Below are 19,399 nucleotides of genomic sequence, written 5' to 3' on the forward strand. Positions count from 1 at the left end.
GTGAGCAGAGTAAACAGGAGGGGGCTCAACACACATCCCTGAGGAGAGCCAGTGCTGAGGGTTATGGTGGAGGAGGAGAGGTTGTGGATCCTCACTAACTGTGGTCTGTTTGTTAAAAAGTCTAGTACCCAGTTGCAGATGGAGGGGCTTAGTCCTAGTGTGGATAGTTTGTCCATCAGGGTTTGGGGGATCATGGTGTTGAAGGCGGATGTGAAGTCCACAAAGAGCATACGGACGTAAGAGTTTTTCTGCTCCAGGTGGTTGAGTGCAGTGTGGACCACAGAGGAGATTGCATCCTCTGTTGATCGGTTTTATAGCCTTTTGCTACTTTTAGATTCTAGCTACAGTTTTGCTACTTTCAGCTCTTAGTCACCTTATCTAGATAGCATTTTGCTACTTTTAGCTAGCCTTTTGCTACTTTTAGCTAGCCTTTTGCTACTTTTAGCTAGCCTTTTACTACTTTTAGCTAGCCTTTTAGTACTTTTAGCTTCTAGCTACAGTTTTGCTACTTTCAGCTCTTAGTTACCTTATCTAGATAGCCTTTTACTACTTTTAGCTTCTAGCTACAGTTTTGCTACTTCCAGCTCTTAGTTACCTTATCTAGATAGCCTTTTGCTACTTTTAGATAGCCTTTTGCTACTAAAACTGTTATTTTCTGAGATAATAAAACCTGAATGCTGAGTTCTGAATGATTCTGCAGAAAGAGTTGTTATTGCTAAAAGAAGCAGAACATCAGCTAAAAGCTACGCGTTTGATAGTTGTAAGAATAATAAAAACACCAGAAGAGTTTGCTCTCACCGTGGATTTCCAGGAGGTTTTTGGACCCGGCTCGGCGGTGGAGCTCGTCGATGTTCTGGGTGATGACGGTAACCTTTCGGCCTTGTTTGCTGAGGCGCTCCTCGCATTCGGCAACGGCTAGGTGGGCCGGGTTGGGGTTTTTAGTGAGCATGACTTCCCGGCGGTAGTGATAGAACTCCCAAACTCGAGATGGGTTGTGGGAGAAGGCCTCTGGGGTGGCCAGGTCCTGCAACAAAGCAGAACACAGGGCTATTCAACTGGTGGCCCAGGGGCCAAATCAGGCCCACAGGTGCGCTCGGTTCAGCCCACCAATGGGTTCATTTTTACATCAAACTAGATTTTAAACCATAAAAGTAACTTCCTTAATGACTAACTGCTGGATGACCGGCCCCTGAGCTCTTGGCTTTCAGTAACTGTGGCCCCTGAGATATTTAGTTGAATATCCCTGCCATAATATATTAATCAGAGACTCTTAGAAATAAAAACACCTAAATGGCCACCGTAGCTAAACGACCTTAGAAACATTAAAATTAACGCTGCCGTTCAAAAAGGTATGGAACTAAAATGTGGTGGGCAGTAGCTGAGAGTCATCCCCATCACGTTCTCCGAGCGCTGGGAGATTACGCAAGAGCTTTATTTAAAACATGCACGTTAATGGGTGACAGGCATCCATTTAAGGCTAAATGGGAAATTTCTGATTCAACGTCCACATTTTAATTTTCCGTTTCTGTACTTTTATTGCATCCTACCTACTTCTGCATATTTTGAGCTACTTTAACCGTTTACATGTCAAATGGGCAATAGTTTTTGTAACTTTTAGGCTTTTCACAGTTTATTTTCACCATACATTAAAATTTCTTCCTTCAAATTCAAAACACTTTATGCTTCAGCACATTTTCGTCTTCCTATGCTCCCATTAGTTGCCATTTTGCTCCTCCGAGCTAAGGTTTTCTTAGTTTTCGCTTTTAGCTGGCATTTAGCTTGTTTTAGCTGGCATTTTTCTTTTCGCTTTACAATTTCTGCTTTCTCAGCATATTTCAGCAAAGTCAATCAGCGATCAGCTAAGTAAACGGCCATCATCAGCTAATTAATCTTTTCCTTTTTGGGAATCCAACATTCATACAAACAAACACTTTTCTTTACTGGACTCAGACCAGTTAGGGCCCACCTGTGCGCTCCATTTCCTCCAGTAGCCTCCGGCACCTCTGAAGGTGGGAACTCCGCTCTCGGCACTCACTCCCGCTCCGGTGATGATGGCGATGCTGTTGGCTTCGGAGAAAATCTCCCTGAAAGCTGCCATGTCTGGACACAAACGCAACAACACCGAGACGCTCCACTTGCAGACACAGGAATTTGAAAGTAGCAACTGGGGGAGAATGTTGTTAAATTGGGGGTTGGTTTACCTGAGCTGGGTCGCGCCATGTCTTGGGTCCGCTTCAGCTTTCTCAGGTGAGTGGTTAGAACGGCTCTACGGATGAACTGGTGCACAGTCATTGACTTTTAGAGACTGGGGAAGAAAAATATCACATTATACATGCTTTAAAGCAGATTTATAGATTACACTGTGAAACACTGCTGCTCTTAGATTTGAGGCTTTTGACCATTTTTGGCTTAACAAAAAAAAAAAAGAATAAAACTGAGAAAAATTGTTTATGTGAAACCTCTTAATTTTGTAAAAAATGAATTTCTTCAACACTAAAAAGTTTAGGTCTGTGCTCAGAACCTGTTATATAAAAAAAAGAGGTGGGTGCATGAATTAGAGTGAAATGCAAACCAGGAAAAAATGGCAAGTGTTGGAGAATTACCTCTTTAAAATTAAACCTAAATTTGGTTCTAAACTAGTAAGAAACAAAATGTGAGGTAGTGTAAGGCTTCTGGACGGTTTATTGTTTAAAATCCAACTCTGTAAATACACAGGTAGCCTGTTAGTTGTGTTATAATGACAACATGTGCAGATGAAAACATTGCAAGAGTTTTGTTTTGCAGATGAACCTTATGACTGACAGCATGCTGCTTTCAATGACCAGCTCCAGGCTCGGATTTTTCCCTACCACCGAAGGAAATTAAAAAGAAAAAGACTAAAAACGTCGGTTTGTTGCTCTTATCTCAACTCAGATCAGATTTAATTTACTCCTGCAATGAATTTAATTAACCAGACGCACAGGTAGCTAATTAAAAAAAGTTTGGTTCGTTACTTACGATCTATTGAATTTCCGTAAATAGGTTCTTATTCCGTAACTAAATCAGTTAAAAATGACTATAAATTGCCAGATGAAGTTTTGTTCCTTAACAATAATAACCATGCTCTTCTTAGAAAAGTCCAAAGTTTTCTAGTTGAGTCCTAATCTCAAAGTTTCGATGCTCCCAAAACGCAGCATAAAACAATGCTACTAAAGGCTAAGCTAACAGCCTGAGAGTCCCGTGCGCTGCAACTACAAGTTAGCAAGCCGCTGCTAACCAGGTAAATCCACATTAATACGGTTGATCCGAGTGTTTTTATCGTATCTGAGGTCTCTTGTCGATCTATACCTGTCAAGCCCAGACCTGAACCTTCAGCTGCAGCAGGCAGGAAGTCGAAACGTGTTTTCCTCCTCCAGAATGGATCAGCTGGGAGGACATGAGCCAATGAACGAAGGCAGCCAGGTAAAGGGCAATATTTAACATGACCGGCAGAGGGCGCTGTTGACCCACAATGTTAAGATGAGGGAAAACTGCAAATTAAACTATGCATTGAGGTATGGGAAATAATTTACCAGGACTCGAAAAAATATTTATCCAACATGAACTTTTCCACATTTTGTCACGTTACAACCAAAAAGTATTAACACTCTCCATGCCCTGACTGTCAATTTAAACATTATATGTTTTAATTCAATAAAACCTTGAATATTTTTTTCTTCCAATGCAAAATTCATGCACTACTTTGCGTTGATCATGTAAAATCCCAGTAAAATACTTGGAAGTTTGTGGTGGAAAAGTTAAAGCTGTATGAATATTGTACTTTTACATTTAAGCTATATTTTTCCTGTAGAATTTCTCCCATCAAAATAAACTTTTTTAGTTAAAAAAAAAAAAAAAAGGCACTCATCCCTCCAAATTTCATTACACATGTGTTCAGAAGTAAAGTATTCTAAATCTAAAGACAAATATTATAGTATTTATAATTTTATGGCTATAAATGGCCAGGACTGCTAACTAGTTTCATGTAATTTAATTAAAAAAAATGTAACCTGTTTATAGTTAATCAGAAAATAACGCATTTACACAATTTGTCACATTTTCTCTTAAAAATAAAAGCTAAGGATTTTCTTTTCTTTTCTTTTTTGTTGTTGCGTTTGTTTTTTTGTGGAAATAATTACTTTTTCTCAACCTGAAGCTCTTTGTTGGGGGTCAAAGTTGTTTTGCTTGTGTCGCAACAACTCATCTTCAGAATGCTGTGGAGTTTGGGAGGGGAACCCAGACCTCCCTCCTCCCAGCGACACTTTCAGACTCATCCTGGGGGACCTCAAGGCCTTTCCAGGCCAGAGAAGATATAAAATCCCTCCAGAGTTCTTGGTCTGACCGCCGAGGTCTATACATGTCCAAAAACCTTCTGAGGCGTCCAGGAGGCATTCTGATCAGATGAACCACCTCAGCTGACTCATTTTGATGTGGAGGAGCAGCAGTCAGCTCCCCCCAGATGATGGAGCTCCCCACACTAAGGTTGAGCCCCCCACCCTAAGGAAGCTCATTTCAGCCACTTCTATCCAGGATCTGTTTCTTTTGGTCCTGATTTGAACCTCATGACTACAGATGAGGGTTGGATAGACAGACCAGTAAATCCAGAGCTTTGCCTTTTCAATCAACTTCTTTCTTCACCACGACTGACCAAAGCAACACTCTCAATATTGAGGATGAGGCGCCCCAGTACTTGAACTCTGACTCAGGAGAAGACCTATTTCTGGTTGAGAACCATGACCTCAGACTTGGGTGATCTGACTCTCATCCCCGCCTGCAAACCGACCCGACATGCTGACGGTCGTGGCCCAAAGACGCCAACAGAACCACATCGTCTGCACAAAGCTGAGACGAGAGGTTCCTGAACCAGACTCGTCTCCAGTCAATGAAATCTCATCATTTATGAATTAAGCATTTATTTATAAAATGAATGAATCATTTTAATCGTTGGTGTCATTAGTTAAATATCTAACCACTCGTTCAAAACAGGCTGTAATTATCTGTTAATTACTTTCATTAATTAAAGTTGATTCATAAAATTAATTATCAACATCATGTTGCGTTCAGGCGCGTCAGTAAATGATGCGTTTGTGGTCCGTTTAGTTAGGCGCCTCAGAGGAAGCCTCCCATCTTTCTTCCCCCTCTCCTCCTCCTCCAGCACCGCCTCTCCTGGCGCGTGCACGACCGACTGGCTGCTGCTGCGGCGCCGCGTCTCGCCTCAGTCCCGCCGCTCCGTGGACGCCGCCCGGCTTCTCGCCCCCCCCGGAACATGGCGGCGGCGGCCCCCCAGGAGGAGGTGGACCGCAGACCGATCCGGAGGGTCCGGTCCAAGAGCGACACCCCCTACATCAACGAGGCCCGGATCTCTCTGCACCTGGAGACAGGTAGGAGCGGGCAGGCTGCCGCGCGCATCGCGCGTGCTCTCCGCAGCATTCGCGGCGCGTCGGTTCTGGACGGGGGATGAACGGTTCTGTGGGTCAGGGAGAGGTCCCGGTGGTGCAGGATGATGGAGGTGATGTGGGGGAGGAGGACCACTGTGCGCTGCGGTGCCACGCTGCGTGAACTTGGGCTGCTCGCGTTAAAAACGCGCGTGCTTTTATTAGGAATGGATGCCAACCCTCCCCGAGCTCAGCCAGCCTGCAGGAAAACAGTTTCTTTTGTTACTATGGTCACGGCGGCACGCCTGTTTGATCAGCATCCTTCACGTGAAGGCGCGCGTGGCTGCTGAACGCGTCTCATCATCAGAGCCACAATCACGATCATCGCTGTGGTTTTTTGTCCCGCAGGGTGTTGCATCAAACGCTCCCTCCTCCAGAGCTGTGGCTGGTCACGTGACACACACGCGCACGCGCGCCACCTTTCCTGGCAGAGTTTCAGACTAAAATGAGCTACTGTTGGAGTTAAAGATGTTTCAGTCAAACCTTTAGGGATCACTCCCAGCTACTACCACATGCATCACTGCGATGAAGCCATTTATGCGTTGGCTGCGGCGGCCATCTTGATTTGGATTGACTTCAGAAGTTTAACCCAAAGCTTATGTTCGGGTAAATGTTTTAACATTCATCAAGAGGTTTGAGATATTTAAGCAGAAACATGATCAGGTGAGTCCTCATCTGTTTGATGCCCCTCTCAGACCTCATCCAGACCCTCCTCTCTGCCAGCTGACCTTGGTGACCCCCAGCAGCTCCTCTCAGGCACCTCAGAGCCGCCTCTCTGGTTTTTAGTGTCGGTTGAGTTGAAGGAAGCTGCTCAGGTTTTTGTGTTCACTTCTCGTCCGATGTTGGTGTTTCTGTCAGTTTTACATTTTCAGTTCAGGCTTCTTTGTCACTCACCTGTCGGCCATTTGCAATCATCAGCTCACCTGCTTCCACTCGCCCATCACTTCTTACTCCCTCTCAGTTTGTTCCTCGTTGGCTCGGTTGAGTCACGCAACAGATGAGGAGGAGTTCCTGGTTCAACGTTCGTTCAAGTTAGCAGGCTAACGGTTCATCCATACGAGTCTCTGAGGAGTTGAACCGCAGGTGCAGACACAAGGAGCGCAGGGTAAAACAAAAATAAACTTATTTATTTAAATAATCAAAAACAAAAAGATGAAGTGGCAGCAGAGAACTGGGGGAGACACGGGTTCAGAGCGTGACTGGCAGATGAAGCACAACCCACGGAGAACGAGACGATTATTCAAAGACCAAAACTAACAAGAAGGAATGACAAGAGCTGGAAACACGGGAGAAAAACTGATACGCAGAATTAAATAAAATAATCACAAGTAGACTCAAACACCACAAAACACAGATTATGATAATCCAGAAAAATCTCTTTTTATAGTTTTTTTTTTTTAAATATAGTTTAATCTGGATGTTTCCATTTTATTAATTGTTGAGCCTTAAAATATCATACAGGTCCACAAATGGAGAAAATAAATAAATAGGGATTTAGCGGTGATTGTCTTCCATTTATAAAATTAAAAAAGGCAGGTACTGGGTTGCAAAATTGACAAATATTTATACAAAGTTATTTTAAAGATAGGAAAAATTGTTTGAGTCACTGCAAATATTGAGATGTCAAAATTTATAATGTATCGAGCTCAGCATTTAATAAATAAGTTTTTACATTGATGAACCCATTTTTAGATATTATGGTGGATGAAAGAACAGACGGATGAGTGTTCCTGACGGGAACCAGAGGTTTAGGACTAACTTGACCCTCTGGTCCAGGTGTCCTCCTGATGCTGTCAGATGGTGGGATCTGATGCAGGCCCAAAGATCCAGGACTGAACGGAGCCGTGCTCCAAGCGACCTCACAGCAGTTTGAATAAAATGCTTAAATTCTGATTAAGTTAAAGTAAATTTAACAGTTGCATTAAAAAAGCAGATGATCTTTCTGTCTCATAAAGTGAAGATGTTCCTTTAAAACGTGATCAACCTCTATTTTTTGGTGCCTGTCACAATAACAAATTTTGCTGGGCAATTAATTGTCTCAGAAATTATTGCGATAAACAATAATATTGTTTGAAATTTGACAATAATTATAATTATTGTCAATTTTAAGAAGAAATGTTGGTTAATTTGTTTTGAGTGTAGTACATTTTTTGACCACCGGATAACAGTATAAGTCTTTTTGTACCGAAGGATGGATAGTGAGGGAGCGAGCGTGTCTCTTTAAGAAAAATGGGAGGGAGGCCCCTTGACGTGACATGGGCTGTCTCTCTTTAGTTCTCAAAATGGCGGACGCTCGGTGTGGTTTGAGCTCTTTATCGTAGCATTTTTCACGCAAAGCTTTTAATAAAAACCACAAGTTCTCGGCTTCTTTTTGCAGAGAAAAACAACTTTTTACACAGACACGGGTTTCAACCGTGAATTCTGAAGCTTCGACAAGACGGAGGTTTTTTCCCCCCGAGGTTGGCCTGTTAGCTTAGCTCGTAGCTTAGCTTCTCAGCTTAGCTGCTTTTAACGATCCGAAAACGCGATTTTGGATCGTTAAAACAGATTTTAAAGAGAAGGGGAGGGGTCAGTGAAGAGCCTTTTGTCATCCAGTGTCTTCAGTAGAAAGAGAGAGACATGAAGAAACGATAAAGCCGATGAATGAAAATGAGGTCGATAATTTTCATTTATCATGCGATTAATTGATTTATTGTTTATCGTGACAGGCCTACTGTATAATATCATTTTAGAGAGCAGAATTGAAGTATAAGCTATAATTCTCAATTTGTAAAAGTAATTTCATGAAAGAGACACAGACTCCGACCCGCCTCGTCAGACTATCTTCACAGCTGTCAGTCAGTTCTAACAGAATAAATATTAAACTTTATTCTTTTAAGATCCACGTTTAAACGCTCGGAAACACCTTTTTCAAACAAACTGAACATCTGCCATTCTTCCACATCAGCGTCCTTCTCATCCTGGATCTGTTTTTGTGAAACTCTTCACCTGTTTTTATTTATTATTAAACTCGTTATATTTCAGCGCGCTGCACTCTTGGGTCGTCTCCCACCAGCACTCGTTCTCACGGCTGCAGCACGTCCGTCACGGATCATTCCTCTTCTTTTTCTCGTTTATTTTAGGTCACCTCTTAAGACATCTGCCGCCCACTCGCATGTCTTCCACTTGCTGCTGTTCTGCATAAATCCAGCCCACTCCTCTGTTTGATGTGCGCCACCGTTCACATGACGGCTTTTCATCGTGTGTGCTTAGCATAGTAAACGAGAGTTAATCGCCGCTCGTTGCTCGCTTTAGCCGAAACTTCTGCCGCCACATTTCATCCAGATTTTTATGAATGGAATTAATTGTTTCTGTACAAATTTATCCTGAAGTTTGGTGAAACTTATTTGTAGAATCTCCCGGTCCACATTACCATGTTCTGTTTGTCGTTTCCTTTGTGGTTTAGTTTTTAAGGTTTGTTGTTTGGGATTTATGTTTGTTCCCCGAGAGTTTGGTTCGCAGTACCGGTAGTAAGTCGGACCCCTTCAGGGTGGGAGTTGAACTCCACCAGGGCTGCCCATTGTCACAGATTCTGTTCATAACTTTCATGGACGGAACTTCTCGGTGCAGCCAGGGGGAGGAGGGAGTCCGGTTCGGTGGCCTCAGGATTCCATCTCAGCTCTTTGCAGATGATGTGGTCCTGTTGGCGTCATCGTGCCGTGATCTCCAGCTCTCACTGGAGCGGTTCGCAGCCGAGTGTGAATCGGCTGGGATGAGAATCAGCACCTCCAAATTTGAGGCCGTGGTCCTCAGTTGGGAAAGGGTGGATTGTTCTCTTCAGGTCGATGGTGAGGTTCTGCCTCAAGTGGAAGAGTTCAAGTGTCTCGGGGTTTTGTTTACGAGTGAGGGAAGAATGGAGCGTGAGATTGACAGAGTGAATGGTGCAGCATCTGCAGTATTGCGGACTTCGTACTGGTCCGTTGTGGTGAAGAGGGAGCTGAGATGTAAGAAGCTCTCTGTTTACCAGTCAGACTACGTTCCTACACTCATCCATGGTCATGAACTCTGGGTAGTGACAGAAAGAAAATCCTGGAGGAGGTTGAAATGAGATTCCTCCGCAGGGTAGCTGGACTCTCCCTTAGAGACGGGGTGAGAAGTTCAGTTATCAGGAGAGTCTCGGAGTAGAACCGCTGCTCCTCCACATGGAAAGGAGCCAGTTGAGGTGGTTCTGGCATATTGGACTGGGAGGAGACCCCCGGGAAGACCCAGGACACTCTGGAGAGACTACGTCTCTCGGTTGTCCTGGGAATGTCTTTGAGTCCTCCCAGAAGATCTGGAAGAGGTGGCTGTGGAAAAAGGTGTCTGGACCTCCCTGCTCAAGCTGCTGCCCCCGAGACCCGACTTCAGAACGAGCAGGAGATAATGGATGGATGGATGGACAGATGTTTGTTCTTCATGTCAACTTTACCTTTGTTTTGGTTGAATGTGTGAAAGAAAGGTAACATATTCCTTAAAAAAAGTTTATTCATGACAAAAGTTTAAACCAGATGTTACACTGTCTGTTTGGGCTTGCAGTGTGTGCTGAGGATCACTCGTAGCTACTACTACACCAAGTTTGAGCTAAAATTCACCCTGTTATGGTCATTTTTCTGTTTCTTCAGGTTCATTGGCTGAATGGGCCATTCTGTGTAGATGTACAACATGTTACATTATTGCTCCTTGAGAGGGAGATTTGTTTCAAATTCTATGTTTGGGACTCTTCGGCTTGTTTCCGTTACATTCAGTCAGTGGATCCGGGTCAGCTCGGTGAGAGCCGAGAGGCCAAGATGCTCTCATTCAAACACAAAGCGTGCAGACTCCGTCCTGAACGAGAAGCTGAGATGGAGAGAGAGAGAGAGGACACATGAGGAGGGAGAGGAGGAAAGAGGGTGAGGATGAAACTTCCACGAAGCTCCGGCTGAGAACAAGTGAGTAATCCTGGAGCTGAGAGGCAGCCCTACCTGGGCAGAATACAAAAACAGGAGGAGGAAGCTTTAAATTCAGACGAGAGCTTCCTCCTGCCTCTCAGCACTCGCATACACAAACTGTTCTCTTGTTTCTCTGCTACTCTTCGGCTCATACAAGTCGATCTTTGCGCTGCTCGAGTGTAAACCGCAGCCGAAGAAGGCAAATGACTCTGAGCCGAAATCTTCCCGAGGACTGTGGGAATTCTGTGTCTCAGCCTGATGATGTCAGAGGAGCGGGTAGAGAACTGACGAACTCTGTCGCATGAGAGGTGGTGGGTGATATGCATTCCTTCAAGCAACGTCAGACCTTTAGTTCCACAGAGGCCGTCCAGATTCAGCCGTGCTTAACTTTAGCTGGATTCTTCTCATATCGATGCGTTGTGTTCAGAAATGTCAGTTGTGGCTCTGTATCCCTCGTTGATGGATGCTGCGTTGTTCTGCTGCTCTGTGAGCTTCTCTTTAACACACACACACACACACACACACACACGCATACACACAATGCGCTTCTGTAAGAAAAACTGTCGTCCAAACACAAAAGGCGACTCGTGTGCGTTTGCGAAGGCCGTCGTTCGTTCAAATCTGATGAGCATGAAGAGGGAGGAGAGAGGATGACTCATATCTCTGTGATAAGCCTTACATTCACACATTTACAGTGATGTTAACGCACACACACACACACACACACACACACACACACACACACACACACGGTGCTTACAGGCACTGCAGAACTGTCGCTTCGGATTAATGCAGAACAAAGTGGTTCGCTCAGACAGAGGAGGTGGAGGAGGAGGTGGAGGAGGAGGAGGAAATAAAGAAAAAATAAAACGGCTGATCTTTGCGTGGCCTTTGACCTCCTGTCAAACTGCTCCCCAGTGTTCGGCGCTAACGCCAACATGTTCTTAGACAAACGGAGACGAAAACGCACCAGAGACCAAATCAGACATGTTGTCCCGAAGATGCCACAAACCTCCGTTTTTTTTCTTTCTCAGCCTTTCTCGAGCGAGACAGAAAAATATCGCAGACACATTTACTCTGAATGCAACGAGAAAAACACGCCTCGCCTCCGACCAGAAACCTTTTCTACCAGATAAATAAGAAATAAACTGTCAGAATAAAACTCCACACTCTGGGCTTCCTTGCTTTATCAATAAAGGTTTTAAACAACCAGTCTGAAGAAAAAAAAAAAATAAAGTCCTTAGTCTTTATTCATTTATTATATTTAGCATTACCAACACATGGGCTATTGGGGAGTGGTGGTGCAGAGGTCAGAGAAGGTGAGCTTGTAATCGGAGGGTCACTGGTTCGACTCACTGGACAGACATCAAAATGTTGGTGGGAAAATTGAAGCACCCACACCTGCCTCCACCCTATAATTTGCTGCACTCTGGGCCCTTGAGCAAGGCTCTTAACACCCACCATCTGCACCCCACATGGCAGCTCTCTGCTCAGGGGTTGGACATCCAGCAGTTATTCTCATTAATCAAGTTTGTTTTATGATTTAAAATCTAGTTTTATTTAAAAATGAACCCATTGGTGGGTTGAACTGAACACTCATGGGCCTGATTTGGCCCCCGGGCCGCCAGTTGAATAGCCCTGCTCTAAGCGCTAACTGATCACACGACATAGTTTAAATCTTTGGCTTTCAAGGCAGCGGGTGATAAGCATTCATTGAAGGAACGCTACTTTTATTAAAGTCTGAGACTTTGTTCAGATTTGTAGCTCGTTTAGATAAAAACCAATCTCCTTAAGTAAAAGAAAAGCATTATAAGGTGACTGTCATTCACATCACATGTGGCACATGAGGTGGAATGAAATTGTGTACACAGAGTCCCAATTACACCCCAAAATAGCAAAAATATAAAGTGCATTAATGAAAACAAGAAACAGTATAAGATATACGCCGATATACGCTTTGTTCTAGAATTGCGCCACTTAAGGTGGCTGCATGTTGGAGCAGCTCTGTTAATTTCATTCTGAGATTTTGCTTTTGGAAACTTTAATTCCTGGTTTTTTTTGGACGTAAATCACATTTTTTGGACGAGTGTTTCCTCTGGTATCAGATGCTGTGCAGCTGGAAGGATTTTTACTGAAACTTTTTAAGTTTTGGACATTTGTTATGATGCGTAACCATGGCAACAAGGCAGTTTTCTACAACCAACAGCAGCTGATTAACATCTCAAAAACTCAAATAATATCTCAACTGCAGCCCCAAATCTCAAATGAGTTGAAAAGGATGTTCTGTGGATGCATTCTCATCTACCTGCCAGTTGTGCTCGAGTGCCTGACCACTGAGATCCTGGAACTAGCAGGAAACACGGCTCATGACAGCGGAGGGACAGGATCGTCCTTCTGCGCCTACAGTTGGCTGTCCACAGCGACGAGGAGCTCGACAGGCTGCTGGGAGGAGTGGCCATCGCTCTGGGAGGAGTTCTGCCGGCATTCGGGCGGTCCTACAGCCCGGGGGAACCGAGAGGCCAGCTGAGTCTGGGTGGACGGATCGGACAGCATCTGCAGCCAGTTTCTTAGGATCCACTGTGGGATGGACCTTTACAAGAGATCCTTCCTGCCTACAGCATCAGCATCTATAACATCTCTTAATGAAATGAGGATAACGAGTTACAACAACAAATAATTTCCCTTTGGGATTAATAAAGTATTTTTGAATTTGAATTGAATTTGAACAATTATAATATAATAAGGTGCACAAGGCTTTTAGAGGATCAGCTGATCAACTGTTAAAAATTAGTTCAGTTTATAAAATTAAATTGAGACTCTGTGTTTTTTTTGTTTCTCGTGCAAGTTCCATGACAAATCAGAGCATTATCTTGTTTAAATATTGCATTATTTTCCCTGAATTAGGTCAGTTCATATGAGTGAAGATGATCTTTCCCTTTGCAACAGCATATCTTTGGGTTGATGGATGAAGTGAAACTAAATGAGCTTCTGGGTCACTTTCTGATAAAGTCTATATGCAATGCAGCTGTTATCTGCGTTAAGTTTGACCTCTTTGCCCCCCGTGTCTCTCCTGAAGAGCATCTGTGAAGTTTATAGCAGTGCAGGTCGGCGCTCCTGCTGCGTGCGAAACGCTCCATGTTCAGCTTCTCACATGTGCTCAGTGTGCATCAACTGAAGACAGCTGCATGTCAAATTTAAGAGCCCTGCAGCCGGAGAACACCTTAATCATGGAGGAGGATAATTGACCAGCTGGGAAAGTGAAGGTGAAATGATTTCCGAGTCTGAACAGAAGGACTGAGCTGTCATCAGGAGCTCATTAATCTTACATTCACTGTGAGGATCCTCGTCTCTGTTCAGGGCCTAATTTAGCAGCAGCATCAAAGGCTGAAGGATGATTAATATTTTTTCCTGATAAAGACTGAAGTCCTGATGGGAGGAGACGGAAGGTGATCATCAGAAACAGCCAAGTCTACCTTTAGCTAGACTTTTTTTTTTAAAAGTCGTAAAGATCAGCAGTTCAGGCTTTCTGACGATCCTTCAGAGTTTTCTTCTCGTTAATTTCCACGTATTTTATTCGCTGACTTTAGACAAAGAACAAGGTCTGACTCGTTCAAACTGATTTTTGTGCCTGAGCTGTGTGTTGATAAAAAAAAAACTTGGTAAAGAACCAGTATTGAACTGGATCTGAGCGCTGAGCCTTCGGTTTGTTCAAAGCTTTCAGCTCCTACCTTTTAGCACCTTGTTGGTGCTGAGGTATTTTTATGTGCTACTTCTGTGAAACACAAGAAAACCTGGAGAACTTTAGCCTGAGGCAACAAAAGGACAAATTCTTTAAAGCAAAATATGAAGAATTTTCTGCTTGTTAAAGTCAACATTGCATCTAAACTGCAGCTGCCTTCTCTCTTTTGGCTGTTCCCTTCCTCAGGGGTCGTCACAGCAAACTAACGCATGAACTTCAACACTTGCTCTTGTCAAGGGCAGACTCGTATCTCCACCTCTTCCTCTCTGCTTTGCTTTGCTCTGTCCTGTCTGTGAAACTGCTTTAGAGCCTCTCTTCTACAAATCTTCCGAATCATAATTCTTCTATGGATTTGGATTTGGTCAGTTGGTCCCTCCAACTCGATTCATAACATTTCTTCGAAGAGAATACGGGCTTTAGGTGAGCCGATTTGCCCTGTTGGCACGCACGCATCTGGATATCTCATCGACTTGGAAGACTTGATGACGTGTCTATCTCTGCTGTCATTCGTGGATGTTCAGGACACACACACACACATATATATATACATATATATATACATATATATATATATATATATATATATATATATATATATATATATTAGATTTATGATGACTAGTTTCCTGCTTTTTGGATCCAGCTGGTACCTGGTTTTATCTACAATCAAGGAAGTTTTATGTGATGGTTTGTTTTGTGCCTCGAGCACCCAGACTCAAATGCTTTTGGCAGGATGGATCAGATCTTGGGGATTACGCTCGGGTATGATCCATTGGTGTGGCTGGCACAGAGTCCAGGTAGATGTCATTAAAGTTCTGCCTGTTCCCAAAACAATTGTGTTCATCTGAATTCAGCTCCCTGACTGGCCTTGACAGGCCATCTTATCTTAATTCGCCTGGAAGTTTAGTAAACCTGATGATCTGCCCCTCCATCCCCTCCTACCAAGGAAGTCTACAGACCAATCAGAGGGGCCCAGCTGAATAAACATTCTGTCATCATTTCAGGACTCTTTGGATTCATCCTTGTCCGTCCTCGACCCCCCCCCCCCCCCCCCAACCCACGGATCTCTCCAGAGGGAACTATTTGAACTGAGTGATTTTATCTGAACTCTGCAGTGCTTCTGTGTGTTGTCTCTGGACATATACACTGCCCTTGCGTCCCCCCCCCCCCCCCCCCAATGTCTGCGTCCTTATGTACTGGTTGTGCGAGTTTTTTTTTTGTTTTTTGTTTTTCATTGTCATGCTGTTAACCTTCAGCCACAGATTGAGAGCATGTTAGGATTTTTTTTTTGTCTCCAAACCCCATGTGTCATTTTCACCACTTTTTATTGTCTGTCCAAACAGATCTCACTTGTAGATGAGTCTTCGAGGCTCAGTGTGACTTGTCTGTTTAAATAAATGTCGAATGAATGAATGAATGAATGAATGAATGAAGACTTGGCAATTGTTTTTAATGCCGATGCACTTTCTGACGCAACCACAGACCACTGAGCTACCGCAGCCCTCTACGTGGAGTAGAGAGCTGATATCTAGGGCACCCGTGGGAGCAGATGCTGGGGGTTAAGGGCCTTGCTCAAGGGCCCAGAGTGGGGCAGATGAGGGTGGAGACAGATGTGGGTGTCTCACCTTTCCCACCCACATTTTGATGTTGTCGTTCCGGGGAGTCAAACCGGCGATCTTCTGATCACAGGCCCACCTGCCCTAGCCTCTGCGCCACCACTCCCCCATCATCTAAACTGCAGCCTGTGAATTTTAAAATGTCACAAATGGTTCCATTTCCAATGAAGATCATCTTATGTTGACAGATGATGGAGTTGTTTTGATTAAACCTTGAAAGTAACATTATGTGACACAGATGATTTATTGGCCTTGGCTAACAATGTTCTGAGGTCCTGAAGTCATAAGAAGAAGAAAACATTTGAGGCCTTTTTTGACCAGGAGCCATGGCGGCTTTTCTCCCCTGGTCCTTGTTTCCCATCACGTTAAGCCTCAGTCGCTTCAGCTGGGTGCTGGAAGTCTCCGTCCCAGAATATTTTCGTCTCTGCTGATGTCTGTGCTTGTAGTTTGAAGGCATGAAGCTGGATACTTCACTGCAGCTGCTTACTTTTAGCTCACATCTGTCTGTGTGTATCAGAACTGAATATTTTAGATTTCACTTTAAAGTAGAAAAGCTTGAACTATCAACACAAATGTATTGGAAATGAAAATGACGCGTATACGAAATGAGTGAACCTGCAACCAGCAGCTCATTTTGACACTCAATTATTTTTTATTCACTTGAAGTGAGCGCCACCTGCTGGCAGAAATATGTAAATGTACTTAATGGCTTTTCATTGAACTGCACAAAGAAAACCAATTTTGTTTATAATTAAAAGTAAACTTGTAAATTTAGCTTCTTTATATATTTTTAAATCATCAGCTATGTTTAGTGTCTTTCTCTTCTGCACAGCTGCCAATATAATTTATTTGCATCCCTTCCACAATCCTCAGCTTCAATTGAACATCACTGAAAGCTGCATTATTTGAAAACTAACATTTCTTACCTAAATATTACAAGAAAAAAAATCTAACTATAGATAAACAAACATATGTACGAGGTATTTAAAATAGTTATTAGCTTTAGTTTAGTTTAAGCTCTAAAAATGTTTGGGTTAAGCTCTAAAAATATCAAATGGCTAGTTAATATAGCAAAAATGGTAGCTACAAGTAGCTGAATGACAGCTAAATGTATCAAAAGGCTAATTAAATGAATCCAAAGGCCAGCTAAAAAGGAGAACATTTACTGAAACCTAAAAAAAGACACCATTTAAAGTAGAAAAAGGTTAACTGAAAGCTAAAAGTATTAAAAGACTAGCTAAAATTGCAGAATGGCAGCTACAAGTAGCTGAACAACAGCTAAAGGTATCAAAAAGCTAGCTCAAATCTAAAAGTATCGAAATGCAAATTAAATGTTTAAAAAGCAGATTAGCTAAAAGAAACAAAACACTACTTAAAAGCAAAAGGTAGTAAAAAAATGCTAGCTAAAAGTAGCTGAACAATGGCTAAATGCTAGCTAAATATAGTAGAACAATAAAATAATAATAATGCATTTTATTTAAAAAATGCCTTTCAGGAGACTGCACAACACTAAAGGACACTGTACAGCTAAACAACCACCAAAGAGTAGAAATATAATGCAACAGTTATGAGCTAAAAATAGCACAACAGCAGCTAAAAAGTAGAAGTAGAATAAGATGAACAACGAGGCCCTAGCTGAAGCCTATTTTTCTTAGTTAACTCTTTAACTCTAATCCTGATTCAGACGTTCAGCAGTTTTGAACATTCACATCAAATCTTTGAGATCATCAGCTCAGCTGATCCAGATATTTTTCAGCCCCGTCAGAGTCATCAAGTCAAGATTGAAGCTGTGAATGAAATCGAAAGGCAACGTTTAGTTCTGTGCTCTGATCAGGATTTTTGTTTGCACACACCAACACTCACGCTGCTGAACAGTTTAGAAGCTCAGATACGTTGACGGTGACATATGACGGTCTCTGACCTGACGTCTCCACTCAGGGCTGACATCGTCCTCCTGTCTACTGAGTCATATTAGATTCAGATATTCAGCTGCACAGAGGTCAGAGGTCGTGCTTGTGTGCTTGTCGAGTCTCAGCAGGGTAAAAATGTTTCATCAGATCCTGGATCATTTGTTCTCTGTGCACATCTAAAAACTGTTTGGCTTTTTATTAAAGGACATTCAGAATCATGAAGGATGTTTGATAGAAGTGATTAAGGTTAAATAAAGGCTTGCTCATCACCTTGTTGTGTTTGGGTCTTCCAGCTGAGGAGGTGGAGCGGCTGGCATCAATGCGGTCCGACTCGCTGGTACCAGGGACCCATACGCCTCCTATCCGCCGACGGAGCAAGTTTGCCACTTTAGGTCGCCTGTTTAAACCCTGGAAATGGAGGAAGAAGAAGAGCGAGACATTCAAGCAGACATCTGCAGGTAAGACAGGCCATGTTTGGTTCTCTCCTAACATGCTGCTGTGCATTGTGGGTAAACACCTCCACTTTGATCTGGTTTTGTTCCTACAGCCCTTTCTTACAAACAAGTCATACTTCCCTTGTTTTCTAATTTTCCCAGTGTGACTTGTAAATGGTAAATGGACTGTACTTATATAGCGCCTTTCTATCTTATTTCAAGACACTCAAAGCTCTTTTACACTACAATCTGTGTCCTCATTTACCCATTCACACAGCACTCTACTAGATCTCTACAAAGCTAATTAAACAAATCATTCTAAAGAGATTAATCAGAGCTTTGTCACATTCATACACTGATGGGACACACATCAGAGGCTATGAGGGGTTCAGTGTCTTGCCCAGGGACACTTCAGCATATGACTGCTGGTGGATTCGAACCCCCAACTCTCGCATTGGAGGACAACTGCTCTAACCACTCAGCCACAGCCGCCCCAGACTTGTAATCAAACCTTTAATAAAACTCTGGGGGAGAGAAAAAAAAAACATTTCTGTGAAAATGCAGAGAGAATGCTGAGCGCTGACGGTCTTCTCTGGGAATTGCTGAAGAAGCTAAAACTTTGAGTTTTCAAAGTTAAAACAAGAATGGAGGAAGCAAAAACAAGCTAAATGAAAGCTGCACTAAAAAAGCAAGATAAAGGTATCAAAAGATTAGGTAAAAGTAGAAAAAAGTGAGGTAAAGGAAGCAAAAGGTGAGGTAAAGGAAGCAAAGGGTGAGGTCAAAGTAGCAAAGGGTGAGGTCAAAGTAGCAAAGGGTGAGGTCAAAGTAGCAAAGGGTGAGGTAAAGGTAGCAAAGGGTGAGGTCAAAGTAGCAAACTGTGAGGTCAAAGTAGCAAAACATCAGGTCAAAGTAGCAAAGGGTGAGGTAAAGGTAGCAAAGGGTGAGGTAAAGGTAGCAAAGGGTGAGGTAAAGGTAGCAAAATGTGAGGTAAAGAAATTAAGTTAGGTAAATGTTGCAAAGGGTGAGGTCAAAGTAGCAAAGGGTGGGGTAAAGGTAGCAAAGGGTGAGGTATAGGTAGCAAAGGGTGAGGTCAAAGGAGCAAACTGTGAGGTCAAAGTAGCAAAACATCAGGTCAAAGTAGCAAAGGGTGAGGTAAAGGTAGCAAAGGGTGAGGTAAAGGTAGCAAAGGGTGGGGTAAAGGTAGCAAAGGGTGAGGTAAAGGTAGCAAAATGTGAGGTCAAAGTAGCAAAAGGTGAAGTAAATGTAGCAAAAGGTGAGCTAAAGAAATCAAAAGGTGAGGT

The 19,399-nt window shown here is 43.1% G+C and overlaps 2 protein-coding genes across 2 annotated transcripts in view; one reads left to right on the plus strand and one right to left on the minus strand.

The window, feature by feature from the left end:
- The window catches only part of sirt5 (sirtuin 5), a 9,126-nt gene extending 5,723 nt beyond the window's left edge, over nt 1-3,403 (minus strand). The window contains exons 1-4 of the mRNA XM_037697904.1: nt 3,328-3,403; nt 2,202-2,305; nt 1,967-2,100; nt 799-1,024 (exon numbers count right to left, since the gene is read on the minus strand). Coding sequence (XP_037553832.1) covers nt 799-1,024; nt 1,967-2,100; nt 2,202-2,292 — 451 coding nt within the window. The 5' untranslated portion in view covers nt 2,293-2,305; nt 3,328-3,403. The remainder of the gene's footprint in view (nt 1-798; nt 1,025-1,966; nt 2,101-2,201; nt 2,306-3,327) is intronic.
- A 1,788-nt stretch (nt 3,404-5,191) lies between these two features.
- Nucleotides 5,192-19,399, plus strand: part of LOC119430490 (phosphatase and actin regulator 1) — a 23,058-nt gene continuing 8,850 nt past the window's right edge. Inside the window, exons 1-2 of the mRNA XM_037697903.1 lie at nt 5,192-5,399; nt 17,958-18,122. Coding sequence (XP_037553831.1) covers nt 5,285-5,399; nt 17,958-18,122 — 280 coding nt within the window. The 5' untranslated portion in view covers nt 5,192-5,284. The remainder of the gene's footprint in view (nt 5,400-17,957; nt 18,123-19,399) is intronic.

The sequence above is a fragment of the Nematolebias whitei genome, chromosome 3, assembly GCF_014905685.2.
Source record: "Nematolebias whitei isolate Nwh7 chromosome 3, NemWhi1, whole genome shotgun sequence".
Classification (NCBI taxonomy): Eukaryota; Metazoa; Chordata; class Actinopteri; order Cyprinodontiformes; family Rivulidae; genus Nematolebias; species Nematolebias whitei.